Source organism: Schistocerca cancellata, chromosome 2 (genome assembly GCF_023864275.1).
Source record: "Schistocerca cancellata isolate TAMUIC-IGC-003103 chromosome 2, iqSchCanc2.1, whole genome shotgun sequence".
Lineage (NCBI taxonomy): Eukaryota > Metazoa > Arthropoda > Insecta > Orthoptera > Acrididae > Schistocerca > Schistocerca cancellata.
The window spans coordinates 513,905,913-513,927,007 of NC_064627.1; the positions used below are offsets into that span (position 1 = coordinate 513,905,913).

The 21,095-nt window shown below is 38.6% G+C and overlaps 1 protein-coding gene and 1 pseudogene across 9 annotated transcripts in view; both read left to right on the forward strand.

Annotated features, from left to right (window-relative positions):
• The window catches only part of LOC126162056 (protein muscleblind-like), a 608,110-nt gene that overhangs the window by 527,879 nt on the left and 59,136 nt on the right, over positions 1-21,095 (forward strand). For 8 of the 9 annotated variants that reach the window (XM_049918306.1, XM_049918299.1, XM_049918303.1 and 5 more), the window contains 3 exons: positions 15,075-15,245; positions 16,923-16,976; positions 20,509-20,691. In XM_049918306.1, coding sequence (XP_049774263.1) covers positions 15,186-15,245; positions 16,923-16,976; positions 20,509-20,691 — 297 coding nt within the window. In that variant the 5' untranslated portion in view covers positions 15,075-15,185. The remainder of the gene's footprint in view (positions 1-15,074; positions 15,246-16,922; positions 16,977-20,508; positions 20,692-21,095) is intronic. The other variant, XM_049918301.1, reaches the window with a different exon arrangement.
• LOC126163772 (5S ribosomal RNA) lies at positions 115-232 on the forward strand (annotated as a pseudogene).

A 21,095-nucleotide genomic window follows, 5' to 3' on the forward strand; every position in this document is an offset into this window, starting at 1 on the left:
CTCCACAAGCCACCGAGCATAACGGAGGGTAATACGTATCACACTACTAGTCGTTTCCTTTACTTTTACACTCGCAAATAGAGAGAGGGAAAAATGACTATTATATGCCTCCATGGCAACGGACTTGCCGCAGTGGATACATCAGTTCCCGTCAGATCACCGAAGTTAAGCACTGTCGGGCGTGGCCGGCACTTGGATGGGTGACCATCCGGGCCGTCATGCGCTGTTGCCATTTTTCGGGGTGCACTCAGCCTCATGATGGCACTTGAGGAGCTACTCGACCGATTAGTAGCGGCTCCGGTCACAGAAAACCATCATAACGACAGGGAGAGTGGTGTACTGACCACACACCCCTCCTATCCGCATCCTCATGTGAGGATGACACGGCGGTCGGATGGTCACGATGGGCCACTTGTGGCCTGAAGACGGAGTGAGTGATATGCCTCCATATGAACCCTAATTTGTCTCATCACATCTTCGTGGTCTTTACGTGAAATGTACGTTGGAGGGCGGAGGGCAGTAAATCGATTTGCAGTCGCCCTCAAATGCTGGTTCTCTAAATTTCCGCAATAGTGTGTCGCGAAAAGAGCGTCAGCGTTGCCCCAGGGGCTGATCAAAGCTACCGGTAACAAATCTAACAGCCCGCCTCTGAAAAAAATGTTCAAATGTGTGTGAAATCTTATGGGACTTAACTGCTAAGGTCATCAGTCCCTAAGCTTACACACTACTTAACCTAAATTATCCTAAGGACAAACACACACACACACATGCCCGAAGGAGGACTCGAACCTCCGCCGGGAGCAGCCGCACAGTCTATGACTGCAGCGCCTCAGACACTAGAAACCTTCACTATTACCAACACATACAATGTATCACACGTATAATCGCTGGAAACAGGAAGTTCACAGTTCTTTTCGAAATTATACTGGTTCCTGTAATAGAAATAAAGGGGGCATGGCGGCATACATGACTGTAACTTTAAAATTTGGTATATATAGGTAATTTTTCATTTGAAACCCTTTAATGCATATAGCAATGTAATCAGGAAAGACTACAGAATTTAATAAAGTCATAAAAAATTCGATTTTTCCACCATTTATAAGTACCCTGTATCCTTAAGTACTTATTTCTTGCTTGTAAAATAAAAGCAAGTACTATTTACGAATTACGCCTGTTCCGATGGCCGACTGCTGCCTACAAGACAAAGCGAGGCATCATCTATGATCGTGGAAAATGTGATCAACATATCGCCAAACCTTCCATGTGTTATTGCCAATTGATCAATCATGATGATTATTCTTTATTCAAGCAGTCTTCAGTTGGCCTTAAAAGGGCTGAGTGGGTGCCGTACCAAACCTCCATATCTCATAGAAAAATCTGAGGCATCGAATGCGGGTCCTTCATAACCAAAGGCAGTGACGCTAACTTTTCCTCCGATTCTATCGTCTTTCTTTCGATCAGTTTTTTCGTCGTTAATCGTCAGTGGTTCTGTGCGGATGCTGCAATACATCTTTCAAATTTTGTCGGTGAGAAGTTCATTTCTTTTTTTTTTTTTCTATTACATAGCGTGATTCGTCCCCTGACCTAATACATTGAGCTAACGTTCCGGCGACCATTCGGCTACGGATGTGGTCATTTTTGTTTGTCTGATCATATTATGAAACTTGAAAGAGTAGTGGTATCGCCTGACTGACAGTGTTCAGTGCTGCATGAATGCGTATATACACCGAGGTTACGAAAGTCATGGGATAGCGATGTGCACATATTACAGATGGCGATAGTATCCCGTATACAAGGCATAAGAAGTCAGTGCGTTAGTGAAGCTGTCATTTGTACTCCACTGATTGATGTAAAAAGGTTTCTGAGGTAATTTTGACTGCACGACGGAAAATTACACACTTTGAACGCGGAGCGGTAGTTGCAACTAGATACATGGTGCACTCTATTTCGAAAATCGTTAGGGAATACAATATTCCGAGATCCACAGTATCAAGAGTGTACCGAAAATAACAAATTACAGACATTACCTCTCACCACGAACAACGCAATAGCCGACGGCCTCTACTTAACGAGGAGAGCAGCGGCATTTACGTAGAGTTGTTAGTGCTAACATACAAGTAACGCTGCCTGAAATAATAGCAGAAATCAATACGTGACGTACGACGAACGTATCCGTTAGGACAGCGCGGCGAAATCTGGAGTTAATGGGCAATGGCACCAGACGACCGACGCGAGTGCCTTTGCTAACAGTACGACTTCGCTTGCACCCTCTCTCCGGGGCTCGTGACCATACCAGTTACAACCTAGACGACTGGAAAACCGTTGCGTGGTCAGATGAGTCCCAATTTCAGTTGGTAATGTCTGATGGTGGTAGAGTTCGACTGTGGCGCAGACCCCAAGAAGCCATGGACCCAAGTTATCAACAAGGCACAGTGCAAGATGGTGGTAGCTCCATAATGATGTGGTTTGTGTTTAAATGGAACTGAACAGGTCGTTGACTGGAAATGATTATGTTCGGCTGTTTGAATACCATCTGCAGCCATTCATAGACCTCATGTTCCGAAAAAACGATGGAACTTTTTATGGATGACATTGCGCCATGTCACTGGACCACAGTTGTTCGCGACAGGTTTGAAGAACGTTCTGGACAACTCGAGTGAATGATCTGGACACACAGATCGCCCGACATGAATCCCATTGAGCGTTCATGGGTCATAATCGAGAGGTCAGTTCGTGCACAAAATCCTGCCCCGACAACACTTTCGCAGTTAACGACGGCTATAGAGACAGCGTGGATCCCTGCAGGGGGTTTCCAACGACTTGTTGAATCCATGCCATGTCCAGTATCTGCAAAATGAGGTCCGTCACCATATTAGGAGGTATCCCATCACTTTTGTCACCTTAGTTTACTTCTCGTATAATTAGTCACTCTCCATTCGCGTGTATCACACGTTGTTTCAATTGAAATCATAGTTTGCTCTTCATAGTAACAGCTCGAGACTTGCATGCTGTGGCAGGCCACCCTCACGCCTTAACTACACCTCGACTGACTCTGAGCCAGTGGGTCATCAGATCGGTTTCGAGAGCGTTTAGAGCCTCACCCCCCTCTTACAACTGTATTCCCACAATCAGTCATATGCCAGGCGGGTCAATTAAATCTCTGGGAAGCATCTGTCTCCAAATAGTAGCGACTTCGTTACAAATATTTACGGCACCTGTATTTAATAAATTTTCCTTCCTCAAAGTATGGAAACTTGCTTAAGTTATAACCCAACCAAAATCAGGAAGGATCAGTTGTTTCTGCAAAATCATCGACCAGTTTCTCTTTTAAGCTGTCTTGGAAAAATTCTGGAAAAAATATCCAAAATTTTTTCCGCGATTTCCAAAACTCAAGATAAATCACCACTCCACAGCAGTTCAGTTTCCGTGGAAGACACAGCACTATTTATCAATCAGTGAGACTTTTTGAACACATCTACATAGCCTAGCAAATAAAGCACAGGACAGGAAAAGGATTTAATCATGTGTGACATTAGGATTCATTTGTGGATTACTTCAACTCAACTGCCTACGCCTTTTAGTAAAATTGCATCATCATTTGTGCATAATAGAAAGCTGTTCTACGTCAATGATTCGTTATTAACCCTTCCCTTTATTCAAAATGGTTCAAATGGCTCTGAGCGCTATGGGACAAAAACTTCTGAGGTCATCAGTCCCATAGAACTTAGAACTATTTAAACCTAACTAACCTAAAGGACATCACACACATCCATGCCCGAGGCAGGATTCGAACCGACCGTAGCGGTTGCGCGGTTCCAAACTGTAGCGCCTAGAACCGCTCGGTCACCCCGGCCGTCCCTACCCTTTATTCTGTCAGCACTAACGACATTTTGCAACGACCTGGTGGCGACTATTGTTGTTTGCATACGATACAGCTATTTATAGACGCTACTCAAACCTAAACCATCGCCGCAAATTACAGTGACACTTCGAAGAAATCCAGAAAGGTGCTCTTCTTTGGAAAATTGCAATTAATAAATACAAAACTCGGGTTATTATGTTTACCAACAAACGAATAACACAGGATGATCAAATTATTACAAATTGAGCCACCCTACAATGGAAAAACAATATCCAATACCTACATCTCATTAACGGCTCTAAATTAACATCTGTAGCAAAGGAAATCAATCCTTATACCAAATGTACCCGCTGCTGAAAGGTGATTAACTCAACATCAAGACTAAACTAAAAGTATACAAAGTCTTTTATCTTCCTGTACTCACGGCTCTGAAATTTGTCAAACTCTTTACTGTGAAGCGTTCAGTTGCAGTAGATCGTTCATGAAGTGCTAAAGCCTGACGAAGCTGCTCAGTTTGTCAGTCAGAAATGAGAGCTGTTTGTCGATGACAGCACACTTTGTTAAAGAGCTAAAGCTGGCTTCTGCCCTCGTAGAATGCTTTAAATACGATGAAAGCCACACTTCAGAACCGTGACGTATTAACAGGCAATGGATTCGGAGAAAAAGTCGTGTGTGTAGTTAGCGACAATGCTGCTAATATTCGGATTGGAAACACATACTTTGTTTTGCACACTGCCTGAATTTAATTGTTTAAAATGGCCTTCAGAACATTCAACTAATTTTGAATAAAGCAAAAAAAAATCCCACTTTTTTGAGAAACATTCGCAGATCAGCACGAAAATCAAAAAGTCGCAGGAATGTTGAAATTTTAAATACATTAAAACAGGATACCATTACAACGTGGAATTCAGCCTTTGATATGCTGCAAAGAACAGCTGATGTCAAGAATTTCCTGGTGTCGCTTATAACTATCGCTTATCGGGATCTTCCAAATTTGACTACAGATGACACTGTAAGTATAATACAAGCCAGTGAAGCATTCAAAGTTTTTGAAGACTATACTGAGGAATTCAGCAGTGAAATGGTGACCATTTCATGGAAAGTTATACTCCTCAGTCTTTCTAGATGGTGTTAAAGATTTGTCAGTAACACTGAAATTCGTGGTGGTGGTCAGCAGATGGCTGCGAAGCTAGCTTAAGAGCTAAACCAATGATTTCGCAGTAGAGAGGCTAATTCAGTTTTGGCAGAAGCAACTTTATTTTATCCTGGTTCAAATTACACGAATTTTCTGAAAAAAAAAAAAATTCCGGTGAGAAAGTAAAATTAAACTTGATAAGGCGTTGGGAGAAACACATGACGGACGCATTCACTGCTACTTCAAAAATCACCTTTCCATTTACCAAATATACTTCCAGTCTCTGGGTTGAATTTGATGACGTGTTTTCCAGGCTGTAGTGTAATCCACACCCGAGAGCTGCTGCAATAGTGGAAGTGAAAATATACTCTGACGGAAAAAAATCGAAGCTCCGCGAAATAGTTAACGTAGAGTAAAGAATTTTCGGGAATACATTTGTCTAGGTAACATAATTAAGTGATTAACATTGCAAGATCACAGGTCAATGCAAGCGCAAGATAATCTATTGCAAATGTGAACTTCAGGTACATTAACCGTTGTAACTGCTAGAATGTTGAATGCAAGAATGCAAACGGGCATTTATTGTGTCGTACAGGTGTCGGAAGTCAGTTTGTAGGATGGAGTTCCAAGCCTGTTGCACTTGGTCGATCAATACAGGGGTGGTTAATGCTATTTGTGGATGGTGCTGGATTTTATTTATTTATTTAGCGTATGGCTCATAACATCATAGTAAAAATTTAAGAAACAACACGATTAAAAAAAATCACATATGTACAAACAGAACAATAAATAACAGTTTGTATATAAGGACACCACCAATTGTAAATTTACACTCACAGAAGAGCAATCACAAACGTCCAGCTTAGATAATATATAGTCGATTGCCTCTTGGGTCGCCATTAGGAAATCCTGTGGGTCACCCTCATATGGCCTTAGTGGGCATTCCTGCACGATGTGTTTGACCGTCTGTCTCTCAGCGCCACAGTCGCAAGCGGCCGAAGGAAGTTTACCCCATCTGTGTGAGGAGTCGGCGCATCTCCCACAGTTTCTGATGCGATTAAGAGTTGACCAGACTTTGCGAGGGCAATATGTCCTCAATGTTGAAATGGCAGATTCGGATGCACGGTACGAAATCCTTAGTCAGTTGCATAGCGCTTTGTCTGTCGTTCTGTTTCACTCTGATGTGGGGCAGGAATTCTTCGTTCGGTCTGCCGCCAGTTGTGTTAGTTCATTTAGCGTTACCAGGGTGTCTGACGATGTCCCATATAGGCCCATCAGGAGATAAATCTGGTGATCGAGCAGGCCAAGGGACATATCGACACTCAGTAGATCATATTAGGTTACAACAGCGGTTTGTGGGCGAGCGGTGTCCTGTTGGAAAACATATGACAGCACAGCCGGTCGAATTACCAGACTGACGCTCAGATTTGCAGTCATGATGCATATGATAACCACGAGAGGCTGGCCGGAGTGGCCGAGCGGTTCTTGGCGCTACAGTCTGGAACCGCGTGACCGCTACAGTCGCAGGTTCGAATCATGCCTCGGGCATGGAAGTGTGTGATGTCCTTAGGTTAGTTAGGTTGAAGTAGTTGTAAGTTCTAGGGGACTGATGACCTCCGAAGTTAAGTCCCATAGTGCTCAGAGCCATTTGAACATTTTTTTTTTTTTTTTTTTTTTTTTAACCACGAGAGTGCTCCTGCTGTCAAATGAAATCGCACCCCAGACCATAGCTCCAGGTGTACGTGTTTCTATCACGCAGATAGGTTGGTTGCACGCCCTCAACTGGTCTCTTTCTAACCAACACACTGGCACCGAGGCAGAACTAGCTTTCATAAGGAAACACAACAGACCTCCCTGACCTCGAATGAGTTCTCGCTTGACACCACCGAAGTCGCAAATGGCGGTGGTTTCTGATCAGTGGAATGCAATCTACTGGGCGTTTGGCTCGGAGCTGTTCTTGAAGTAACCGATTTGTAACAGTTTGTTATCACGGTGGAGCCAATTGCTGGTGTAGATGCGGGACTACATTCCTGCCAAGTCTTTCCGCAATTTCACAGAAGGGACATTTCAGCTTTTGTAGCCCTATTACATGATCTCGTTCAATTCAGTGAGGTGTTGATAGTGGCGTCTTTGTCGCCTTAAAGAGATTCTTGACGAACTTCAACCAACCGCGTCCAATCTCATAGTAAATAACGCTCACGGCCATTACATTGTGTATTTGAATGAAGACCTGATCTGCGTCCTCATAGTGGCACTACTAGCGCTAATCCTATGCGACTGACGCTAAAACTTGAATAGACATGATCTTTTAAAAAACACGCCTACCAACTTTCGTTTAAGTCGCACAATTCCTTCTTGATGTTACGATTTTTTTCCATCGTTGTATTTGCTAGAACCCCCCCTACAGAGGCAAGGCTGTCCGCTTCTGTGATGTTCTGAACGGCAGTCAGTGCAGCTCTCACTTTTTGAACTCGCAAATATGCGACTGTGTACTTTTGCAACCTCTACGATATGTGAAAGAGGGTTCTCGAAGGCAGGATAGGAAATGAGTGTATCATGTTTTTAAACGGAAATATCTAAACATTCGCTTCAGAAGTGAGACCTAGTCCGTTTAATATTACTCATAGAAGTATCTTTATAATCAGGCTAATCCCCAGAGTGTCATTTAGTGTAATTATTTGAGTACTGTGCGTGAAATAAACATACCTACAGGAAGAGTTTTCTTTCTGCCATGGATTCTGCACATGCTTCACTTCGAGGCTCAGAAAGTACGCATTTTACTTGCATGCTGGCTGTGTTCACACTGTCAGTGTCTTCATTTGTATCCTTAATGGCGTAAGACCACAGCTGATAGACAGGATAGCACGGTGAAGAGAAGGGCGATGAGTGACACAGCGACGATGAAGACGGAGAGGGCAAGAGTGAGATTGTTGCAGCCGAATCAAATGACTTATGAGAGAACCAAGAAGTATTTGAAACACCAGTTCATTGAAATTGAGTGTTTGCCTCACACTTCATACTAGTGAAAATTTCATTTTGAACGATTCGTTCACGAGCTATCCATAATTAGTGTGAAAGCTTAACATAGAAGGAGTACGCTTAACGTTTACATCCTCATAATCATCAGTTGTTGAAGCATAACCTGGCAGCTGGTTGAACTGTAAATACTATCAGCTGTATAATCTGTTACTAAATCGCTATTTCGGAACGCATTCCAGTTGAAAGTTGCCTAAGTAACGCCATCCAGGGACAACAAAAATTTGATTTTCAATGTTTCACGAAATTATTGATCGAATTTAAAATATTGTTATAATATACCCACTTAGAGGTACTAATAGTATAACGTTACGATAAAAGTTGAACGCAATAAGACAGGTATAGTATAAATCTGAAGCGGCATCGCGCGCAAATACCCGGATTCTATTTGTCCAGTATTTGGGCACTTAGTAACTTCCAACAACTTTTATACATCATTTCAAACCTTTAGGAAACTTTTTCTCGCTGACACTCTTCCACAAAATGCTGATAGACAAAAAATTCTATCGCTTACTACATTTCCGCTGTTCATGCAGTCCAGCTGACGTTTTAATTTATTACTTCTTTACTACCAACTCCATTTGCTACCTATTTTGCAAACAGTATCAACATAAATAAAAATATAGAAGAACTGAAAGGCATATCAACAAAAGTGATAAAACGCTGTGCTAGGTATCTTACAAAGCTTCTGACATTCCTGATAAATTTAGTAACGGTAGAAATAGTATTCTAAAATGATTAAAAAGCTGCAAGGTACTGTCAGTATTTAAAGGAGGGGGTAAAGTAGATCCAGGAAACTATAGACCCATAACGATCACAACTGTTCTGTCTAAGTAGTAGAAACAGTCATAAAATATAAAAGTGGTAACTTCATAGAGAAACAAGACATGTTAAATGAGACACAACACTAAGACTGCATTGGAAAACTTCATAACACGCATCATTGAGGCCTGGGATCATCGAAGGGTAATATAAGTGACGATCAAAAAGTTTCTGTTTGTAGCTCGTATAGTCCAGAACTGGTACACCAATCAGGCCTACCAATGCACCAGGTTGAAAATACCTGTTTGGTAAGGCACCCTGTCCATCCTGCTGTGTGAAGAAGTCCTTAACTCACTGCTGCACATCCTCATCTGACAGAAATTATCGACCCTTTAAGTCCTTCAAGAGACTGAAGGTATGATAAGCACATGAGGGGCGATCAGGACTAAGGTTGGTGCTCGAGTGTCTGCCACTTGAGTTAGCGTAACATCTGCATTACGACATTTGCAGTAAGGGAGTGTGTATTATCATGAAGCAGCAACAACCATTCCACAACAGTGGTTTTTGACAGACGTGCTGACCAATACATATTCTTCATTCTCCGAAGGATGTCTGTCATTGTTTACCCTTCAGCAGAATAACAGCGCCCAGCATTTGATACTAACATTGCCACAGTTCATATTTCTGTGTCTTTCATATGCACATCAGAAGACACAAAAGCCACACCAATCCCACACCTACATGTTGGTGCATTGTAGTCGTACTCTGTTACATGTTTGTGTAACAGTGTCCTCAGACAGAAACTTTTTGATCAGCCCTTATAATCTAGTGTATACTTAGACCTTTCCAAATCTTTTGACTCTGCCTGTCATAGAATTTATCTGTGGGTATTATAAGAACCTTTATTGAAAATAGACTACAGTATACTGAAATGAAATCTGTAAATGCAAAGGAAAATGTCTGTTCTGATTTTCTGCAGGTAAAATGTGGAATACCATAGCTTAGGGCTCATTACTAGTACCTTCACTCTTTATCTTGTGTATAAATGATATGCCTATTGCAGTAAATGAAAAAGTGATTAAGTATACCAATGACTCAACTTTACTAGTATGTAGCCACTCACTGAAGGACTTGGAAAAGAGAACCACTTCTTAGCATGTAAATGCCAGAAAGGCTTGTTTTGGGAGGGGGGGCAGCCTACAAAATTTAAAACAAACTAACAGGTCAGAGGATTTTATCCTAATCATCGACTTAGATGAAATGGACTGCAATAGGTTCCTGGGAATAAAGGTGGACAAATTTCTGACATGAGAAAACATCAGTTTTAAGATATGTTAAAAATAAGTACAAATATATTTTTAATGCCGTAAGGTGGATACAGAAACATTGTTAAAAATGTAATATGGGTTTATCTTCCGACATATATTGTACTGTATGCCAACATGGGGAGGAATAGCAGATTTACACATTTAGAGAATTTTAAAACTTTAAAAGAAAACAATCAGATGCTTAGCAAAACAAACACCACAGGACTCTTGTAAAAAGAAATGAAAAGAATATTAAATATCATCTGTGCCAATTTTGTACATATACAGACTATACTTTTTTAATAGTAAATTGCACAGCATGTTCTAACATTTTTCTGACAACATGAGACAGTGTGGTACTGGGGCGCAAGACTCGCACATCTCTCGCAGTTGACTTATGTATTGTGTGGAGCCGATCCTCTTCTCCAGGTAATCAACTATGTCGATCTCCCAAAAGCTTCTTCTCCAAAGACTATAGTGAGTACAGGAATTTATTAAGCTACATCTCTATTCTTGAAATAATTTGTGTACTTGTGGAACACTTTCAGTTCATTCATGGTATATTTTCATCTCTCAAACACAAAGCAACATTTACTCCTTTTCACATAATTAAGTAAACTCTGGCAAGCCATCTGGTGTCTTTAAATGTCAGACTCAATAAACACAAGTATAATATCATATGTTGTAACAATCCAATAATTAATGGACATCACATGTGTCCTGTCTCATGCAGATCTAAGATATAAAGTAAGTCTCTAGCGAGTCCTATACATGAATGTGCATAGAAATCTATATTCAGTTGTTCATTAGTCTTTTTTACAATCACCACAGACACTAACACATCAGACGACACTACATAATTATTCCCTGAGTTTTCATCATGCCTTCTGTGGCACTGGTGGCAAACGCATGTCATTGTCAGTGACTCACCCTTCTTACAGTCTTCTAATAACAAACTTCCGACCTGCACATAGAAACAGGTGGATCGGTAGAAACGTTCTCACTCTCCAGCACTCGTACCTAAAATCTCGGGTGTTCAAGATGATGGAAGGCTGAGTGTTTCTAGAATTTATCCCGAAATTCTTGAGGCACTACAACCCCTAAACAGAGATTTTCTTGACAGTAACACAAGAACTGGAGAAAATTACCATATCTGCAGCAAAAGTTTGAAAATGACAAATAAACACCCTACAGATGCAGAGAGCTCATTTTCTAACAGGCCAAGAGCTAACATAAAGAGCATAAAGGAATCGAGCATCTTCAAAAGAAAACTGAAGATACATTTCCTCCCCAGATGTTGGTCTAGGGGGAAGCAGTGCTGGCGGTTATCTACCACAGGACAAATGTGAATTTGAAGTTGGAAATTGAGTAAAACATTTCGTTTTTATGTGGTATCAAATTCCCCAAAAGAAGGAAAAATGGAAGACACCTTGTAGTGCTGAAAATACAGAAAGGAACGTGCAGACTAAGTCGAAAATTGTTCCTGATTCTGTGTATTAGTGCAAATATGATTTTAAAGAGTTTTCCAGATATAAAAATGCCTAAATATTTTCTGCAGTATGCCTGATATGTATGATCTAAAAAATTAGTTTTCAATTTGTATAAAGGTATTAGTATTTTCTGCAGTATGGAAAAACATATAGATTTGTCGACTTTGCTTATTTATCCAAGACTATAACATAAATTAGTGCAGGCTATTAGTATTTATCGTAACTGTGTATTACTAAAAATATAGTTTTCTCTGAGTTTTTTTTACCATATCTGCAGTAGCTGGTTACTACTGATTATCTATTAACATTATTATTAATTTTATTTATTTATTTATTCATCCAGTATGTGTCTACAGATTGTGGGGTGTCATTTGTTCATCACACACACAAGTTACATATAACTTCAAAATTTATTTTAATAGTACAATAAATTCATTATAGTTGATATTGCTGTAGCAGCAGTAGTAGTTTTTTAATATTCTTGCTTCATGTCTATTGTGCTTCACATGGTTTAAGAATTCTGCCACTGAATAGAGGCAGTGATCTAATAGGAATGCCCTTAGGGATTTGTGAAACAGAGAAAATGAAGAAATAACTTTAATTCTATGTGCCAGACTATTGCACATTTGCATTTCACTATTTGTATTGGAGGTTTTGAAGGCTGTTGTCCTTACTGATTAAACATGGAGTTTGTCTTTTTGCCTTGTGTTATGTTCTTGTGCATTGCAGTTTTTATTAATCTCTTTGATATTTTTCCTCAGATATTTACAATTTTCTAGAATATAAAGACAGGGGAGAGGGAGGATGGAAGACTTCTGAAAGAGGGACCTACATGAGTCAGTCTGTTTTGCATGGTGCATTGCTCTTATAGCTCGTTTTTGGGCCAGGAAGATTACTGAGCTAGCAGCTGTGCTGCCAAATGATTCAAATGGCTCTGAGCACTTTGGGACTTAACATCTGAGGTCATCAGTCCCATAGAACTTAGGAGTGCTTAAACCTAACTAACCTAAGGACATCACACACATCCATGCCCGAGGCAGGTTTTTAACCTGCGACCGTAGCGGTCGTGCAGTTCCAGATAGAAGGGCCCAGAACTGCTTGGCCAGCTGTGCTATGACAGAATATAATTCCATACTGTAGAATACTGTGGAACTGGGCAAAGTATGCAATTCTAATAGTGTGGAAGCTTGTTTTTTGTGCAAGTAAGCATTGGCTGTAGCATACTTTTTTCATTGTTGTATTTGTTTTTGTTATATGCCTCTGCCATTTAAAATCATTTTGAAACCATATGCCTAAAAATTTTGTTTTCAGTGAGGGTGTAATTCCACTGGCATTTATTGTTACAGAAGTGTTACAGGCTTCCCCTTTCAAACAGAAATTAAGCACAGTTGTTTTGGAAGTGTTTGTTATTAATTTATTCCCTCCAAACCAACCACTTATCTGGTCTGTAGCTTGATTTATATTTTCTCATACTGTGTTTGTGTTTACCCTGTAAGAAGGCCCAAGAATGGACCTTGAGGGACTCCAGTTTTGATTTTGCCTGCATCTGAAAAACATGTTCTTTTGCTATCATTTAGTTCATATATTATTACTACTTTTTGTTTCCAATTTGTCAGGTATGAGAAGAACCATTGTAATGTGATGCCTCTAATGCCATACTTTTGGAGTTTTTCCGACAGCATTCTGTCGCCCAAATTGTCAAAAGCTTTGCTTAGATCTAAGAAAATACCAGCAGCATTTCTTTTTTGTAGTATCCAGTGCTTCTAAAGCGTTTTCTGTGAAAGATGTCATTCAAGGATGTGTCATGGAGATGGACTGAGTGGGAGGCAAGGATTTACTTTATTCTTTTGGTTAATTGGCTATCTTTCTTATTATTAATTATTAGATTTTTTTGTATTGTCTTCGTAGTACTGCCTGAAGAGATCTGCAGTCTGCTGTGGGTCAGTAACTCTCTTGTTGTCACAGTTCAGTGTGATATTTTCCTTTTTACTATTTGCTTCCTGCTTTATTACATTCCAGATTGTTTTGCTTTTATTTTCTGACTCTGATGTAGACTTACATTGGCCATTATTTTTGCCTAACATATGACCTTTCTATACACCTGAATATATTTTGTGATATAACTGTTAAGGGGAGAGGCTATGTTGTGGTTTTTCCTGTAACTGAGCAATTTACTTTTGAGCAATTTTCTTTTGTGTAGCTTGAGACTTCTATGCCTCTTGTTATCCATGACTTTGCTTTTAGGTTTGTGTTCTTACCACCCGTGATTTGAGATGAAATACTGCTTCAAAACAATAGTTGAAGATGTCAGAGAATTTTTCAAACTTTTTGTTGGTGTCACGCAACTGAGAAACTTCTTTCTCTTGATAACAAGTGATTGAATATTTCCGTGTTTTGTGTGTTGAAACTTCTTGCAGTCACAGTACTTTTATGATTTTGTCTTGATAGTAAACAGTCTGAGAGGGTTACACGTGAGCTTCATGATCACTAAAATTTTTATTTACACATTTTGCTGTATAGGGTGTGTTAACAAATATTTGGTCCACAGTAGTGGCAGAAGTTTTTGTGATTCTTATTGGGGTTGTGATTGTTTGCTTTGAATTGAAAGTTTACTGTTCGGTTGAGCAACAGTCCTTTTCTCCTGCTTGTTGCAAGAAAGTCAGTGTTGAAATCCCCACACAGCACTATTGATTTCTTGCATACATGTATCCTATTTAGTAATGTTTAAGTTTATTGATAAATACCTCAAAGTTCCAGTTTGGTGAGCGATAGATACAAATGACAACTGTATTTGCACCACTGAGCTCTACAGTTGTTGCTTCAAAGTCTCTTTCTGTATTAGGTACTGAAAACTTCAATAGTTTTGAATTTCAGCCCACTTTCAATGAAAATAGCAGTACTTCCATTTTTGTACTTTCCTCTACAGAAGTAGTTTGCAAGTGTGTAACCTGGTATTATAAATGAAGCAATCTGATCTGCCTTTAACTAATGTCCTGAGAAACATAGAACATTGACAAAATGAAGTTTAGTGTTTAGCAAAATCTCAATGTCTGATACCTTGTTTGTGACTGACCTGACATTCTGGTGGTATACGGAGAAATACTTGTCACTGCAATTTATTTGTCTACTGTATTTTAAATTAACGTGCAAATTTCCTAAGGGCATTATTATTACATCACTTATCTCAGTTTTGTTTGGTGGTATTCAGTCCATAAAAATCATTGGTGCAGGTGCTATATGTGTCAGTGACAAATTTTGAAGAACTGCCAATATGACATGTCTGATATCATTGTAAAATATGATCTATTGGGGGAAAAATAACTTTTTCTCACTTACACACGTAAAGTAAAAAAATTGAACACATTAACTCATTTGTAAAGTGATCAGATGTTTGAAGCCATTTTATGCAAGGGACTGCAATTCGTTAAGGAATCTGGGTTTGCTGGTAATGAGCTAATTGTATTTTGTGTGTACTGTTTCAGGGGCGGTGTAACCGAGAGAAGCCTCCTTGCAAGTATTTCCACCCACCGCAGCACCTGAAGGATCAGCTGCTGATTAACGGTCGCAATCACTTGGCCTTAAAGAACGCTCTGATGCAGCAAATGGGGCTGACGCCTCCTGGGCAGCCCATTATCCCAGGCCAGGTCACTGTGGTAAGTGCGGACCACCATAGCTAGACTCACCAGCATGCTTGCGCTTCTGTTTATCCTTGGATCCATCCCCTCTGTTACCTCCTATTGCCGACTCTGTTACTGCTTTATTGTTGTTTTAGACACATCTCTTCTGTGAGCACTCACAGCTGAACTTGCAGTTATTTTCTCTTTTTCTCTTTTTGGTCAAGAGAGTTGGCATATTAAATAACATGAGATATATCGAAAAAATATTATGATTCACCTGTAACATAAGCAATAGCACTATTTGCTGCAACTTGGCTGTCTGTGGTTCTATACAGAATAATGTGATTTGCCACAGAATTGCAACTGATGCTGAGCCCAGAAGCCACAAAAAGAAGATTGTAGTTCTCGTCTGATAAATCCTCAGCAAATTTGACATTGCACTTAATTCTTAAACTCTAGTCTGTAAAAGAAATCACCATAACTTTGTATTTTTGTTGAATTAAGGCATCCACAAGGAATTTTTATTTTGATAATGAGCACAATAAAATAAAGGGATATGGGGAAGTTATTGGCTTTTTTTCCCTCTCCCTGATGTACTGTGCTATCATGGGGAAATCACCATAACTTTGTATTTTTGTTGAATTAAGGCATCCACAAGGAATTTTTATTTTGATAATGAGCACAATAAAATAAAGGGATATGGGGAAGTTATTGGCTTTTTTCCCTCTCCCTGATGTACTGTGCTATCATGGGGCTTGGTATGAATTCATATGAAGTGATTCCAATCAATAAGAAATCCAGTAAGATCTAGTTAAATAATTTTGTGAAATTTTTAAGCTAAGTAAAAAGACTTTCACAATACAAATATTTCAGTTTACAGTATAACTGACCATGAACCTGAATCATGGTTTAGGTCCATTTACAAGCCACATTTTTTTCCATCTTTCCTTTCTTCTATTTTTCTGTTTCAGCAGCTGTACTTTCACTTACTATTGAGTGATGTTGTCCTTCAATATGCAATATGTTTTATATTTCCTTTTAGTATTTTGAGGTGCTCTGCAGGGTCAGTTGCAGTAGGAATAGCCCAGCTTCAGAGTGATGACGAAAGAATGATTAAGTACAGAGATTTGTGTACATACTTAGATTTATCATGGCATGTATTTGTTACTGACTAATAGCAAATAAGAAGAAAAACTGTGTTTCGCTTGTACTTGGCAGCTTAAGTATAACACTTGTTTCAACAATAAATATATTAGTTGTTACCATAATTTAATATTTTCATGTTGGTTTAGGTAGCCTTACTGTACTTCTAGCAATTAGAACACTCCACTTCTTCGTAAAAAGTTGTAATTTTAAGAATGTAGTTTGCAACAACATCCAAGTAATGCTGCAGGCAGCCTAAGTTTGCCTGAGTTACCTAGCTTTCATGTCAAGCCATGTTATGAGTTGTATAATATGGCAGAGTGTGAAACACTGAGACTGTTGTAGACATAGAAAATGTTATTTAACACATTCTCCTGAAAGTTCTTTTCATAGCATGGTTCTGATATACCCCATATGTATGATTTGTTTTGCTTAGTTTGACAAGAGTTATCCCTCTTTTTCATAATAGTGTAACAGTATTGTGGAATGCTGTAGTTCACCATGTCTTGCACTCCTAATTACTTTAAGTGATATTTTTGCTATGTTTTCACATTTTTCTTTATTTTTGAGGTTGGCGGGAAGTTGCCGTTTGCTACCCCACTGACGCTTGGGCAGCCTTTAATGGTAACATGGTTTGGCTTCTGTAATCTTCTCACTGTCAGCTCTCTTATCTTTTCTATCAAAGCTTGTAGTGGCTTGTGTCTTAATGTGTAGAACCAATGACAATGCATTATTATAAAGTTTGGTGCCACAAGAATTAATCTATAACTCTTAACAAATGAACTATGCATGTACAGCCATTTATCACTCACAGAGAGTCGTATATAGTTTAACATTGGATCATTAATATGCTTTGGGAAATATATTTCAGTAATGGAGTATGTGTTTTATTAGAAATTCTTGAAGATTCTTGTTGTACAACTGTGCTCTAGCTCTTGGAGCACTGACTATCATAATCAGTACAAACAAAATGAATGTGATAATGGGAAATTCTGGGTTGAAAACTAACAGTGGAATGAGTAAAGATATGCACTCACTGTATAGCAAATGGAAGTATTCTACTTTGTATAGGCACATAAACAAAAACTTCAACACTATATCCACACATGTGTCAGTGTGACTGTATGGAGGGAATGAGATGAATATTGAGGGATCAAAGGGCAGAAAAAATGATAAATAAGCAGAGGGAGACAGCCTTGAGTAAGGTTCCTTTCCATAGTCCTTGTTGCCCCTCTCCCTTTTGCCTCACTTCTCCATGCGTCTTCCATGTTCACTACATCTGCTTCATTGTGGACATTACTTATTCCAGTCAGGCTACTGTGCAAGAAGACTGTAGCAGTATGTGCCCACAGATACTGACTTTTTGCATTCCATTGTACATATGCCAGTGTAGACAAATTAGATCACAGTAATTGGGTATGAGAAGTTAGAAAATTTGTTTCCCAGCTCTGTTCCACACTCATAGGCCACAAGTCATATGTAGAGCCTTCAAAGCAAGGATCAAATATTTGCAGATCAGCTCATTAAAAATATGTGAATTGAAATAAGTGCCCTTAAAATAAAATTATTATTTCTGTGCTGTTATTGCATTATTCAGTTACTGGAATGTTTGCAGTCTGAACACTGATAATAGGTACCAGCATAGGTGCATTGCTTTTTAGTAGTGAGAATTATAATACGAGCAGAATACTCTTATAATAAAGGTTATAATACAATTCTGCAGTACATGGTAGAGGATCATTTTGGTAAGTGGTAAGCATAAAATTAGGAAGTGGTAAATGATACATATTCATTGTATTGATAGAGCCTGTGGAGAACATACTACTTAAACAACATATTGGGATAATTGGCAGTGGAAATAAGAGTGCAAAATATCAAAGAACAAGAAAAAACAGTTGATATTGAAATTTATAATATGTTGATGCTGCATATCCAGTTGTCTTGCCAAATCAGTTATGGGTGGAAGATTGAGTTTATAATCTAGTTTAAAGTGAACAAGTGGTGGGGCTTCCCTTTCCTAAAATGGTTTAGGAGTAGATAACTGAATTCATTATTTTCCTTTTTTCTATAATGTAAATATAAGCAACATCTCAGGTTTTCTCCATGACTGATTAATGGTATTCCTTCAAGTATGCAGCTGAGCTGTTTATTCCATTTTAAGCATAAAATGGAATCAACAACTCAGATGAACAACAGAAAGCATTCCATTAATTATAAGTAGTTTATAAAAATTTGCCTGTCAGTTTCTTTAAAGTGAGTGGTTGTAAATTGTACCACCAACTCTTTAAGACAGATTTGCTTACAAATGTACAGCCTACCTCCTCTCTCACTATGGCTATGAAATAGTGGCCAAAACATTGTTGCACACTTTGAAGGAGAAAAGCTCAAATTCCAGTGTGTCTGTTTAGATTTGTGTAATCTCCATTTATAGTATCATGTTAGTGAGGTAGTCAAGAAACTGAAATAGCATTGCCTTCCCTTTAATGGTGGGGAAGGGTATTGATTTAAGAAAAAGAAAAACTGCCCTATACTAATAGAGCCATGGAACCTTTAACATGTACTTCTGCGTGTATTTTGTTTAGATTGTCAGTGCAACATCTTTTGGCTTTATTTTGTTTTGTGTAGAGTGAGGAGTGTGGGCCAACAGAAATAGTAATATACTGTACTATTATCCCTCAGGGAAAAATGCTAAGAATTACTTAGTGAATCATTGAGCTGTTCCTTGGTTTTCATTGCCTATCTATTTATGAATGCTTCAAAATATTGTGATAAAGAGGATCAGTTCACTCATGGTGCAAGCTGAATGAATGGTTATGATGTTCTTTGTGCCACAGAGGATATAATCAATGCACTGTTGTATCACTTAGCTGTTGTATGATATGGTTACTAGTGGGGTGCTCTTGCTGATATATACCATGTCATCTATACATTCCTTCTTCACTCTTGGTATATGTGGAAGTCACATGATATATGATGGGCTTTAATTGAAATATATTCCATAATTTCTTTCATATGTACATATAGATGTGAAAAGCTGTTAAATTTGATTAAGTTATAGAAGCCAAAGAAGAATTTCTTAAACAATAAGAGATTGCCTGTTTGGTATTATACTAGTTTGGAGAATACGGGGAGCTGGTAGATTGTTAAGCGAATGCTCATTTACGTGAGTTTAATTTGTATTTTTGGAAATATTGACTCAGAATTTTTTCTTTTCCATACAACTCCAATAATCTCTTTTCCCCATAACATACTTTATGAGAACAGTTGAAACAGCAAAGTAAATGTTAATATCATATGGGAATGTCCTGGGTGGCATACAAACAATAGAAGGAGTAAATGTAACAGCAAACCGTATAGATGAGATTAAAACTGTTGCTAAGTTAATGCTGGGTAATCATTTCCCAGGGAAAAACTATTAATTTAATATTGATGAAACTTCTTTGCCTTCTCAGTTTGAGAGACTCACCTGTTTTAAATGCTGTGTAGTGGCTTTCACACTATAGCTTAGATTTATATTGAGTGTATGCTTAATGAACAGCTTTTTTTGGCAGTTGCTTCTTAATGGTAAGAGTTATGGTCCAGTTTTTAGTAATGTGCAAATATTGCCATCGTATGGCTAAGATTTTAACAATGAAAACTATTTGAAATGATTTCAGTGCTAAGGGAATGGCCAGTAACTACTCTGTAAAGAAGAACAATTACAAAATAGCAGTATTAGGAAACAACAAAAAATATTAATGTGATTATCTGGAGAAACTGACTTCTATAAGCTTACATCATATGCATGAATCTTAGACTCCTCATTTTGTCAGTAACTTAAAAATGTTATGTAATATCACTAAGATCACTATTTCACACACTTTGTGTATCAAGAGATATCATTTCAGGGACTCTATTGTGTTTATCAGATTATTTTAAATACTACTTTAGAGCAGAACACTTTATCCAGTGCACTGTAGAAAAAAGTTGATCCAGTTTTATATGATTGCTACACTGCACTTCAGTTTCTTGTTCAATGTTCCTTCAGTTCATTCACAAGTGGGAACTTTATTTTAGAATAATAAAAATATATACTTATGTCCTTAAATTTCCAAAGTAAATATCTTTCATTTTATTTTCACTAAAAATTTTGTGCCTTGTGCGATTGCCCCAGCAGGCCACCAGTCCATACCTGACCGGAATGCCTCAGGTGGGTAGCACTTTCAGTCCATACTTCACACCGGGGCCAGTGATGCCTGCAATTCTGGGCCCAGATCCTGCATCAGTTGGCTCTCCACTCTCAGTTGTGCCACAAACAGTTGTTGCACAACAGAAGATGCCCCGTTCTGATAGGCTAGAGGTATGTGCTGACATTGTTCTTCATTCTTTAATTGTTGCTTTGTTTTGGACAGTAGATTTCATTTGTTGCATTATTTGATTTTTTAATAAGCTTTATTTTGTATTACTTTATTTCTTGTGTAATTTGTTTAATTATTTGTAGCCTGTTTCATGTTGTATGTAATTAGTATTTTAATTTTTGACTCGTATGTTTTTATTTTATTTCATCGAGTGCAGCTCGATCGCCGCAAAGATGATTCGCCCTCCAGCCTTCAGCAGTATTTTTTACACTTGTTTTTATTTTAGGGCCCTTGTTTGGTGATTGTGTTCTTCGGCTGCATGGTTTTTTTTGTTGTAATAAAATTTCGTTTTGGTTGTACTTAACAGCACTTTCTTATATGGTAGTTTTATTTCAGTGTATTGTTT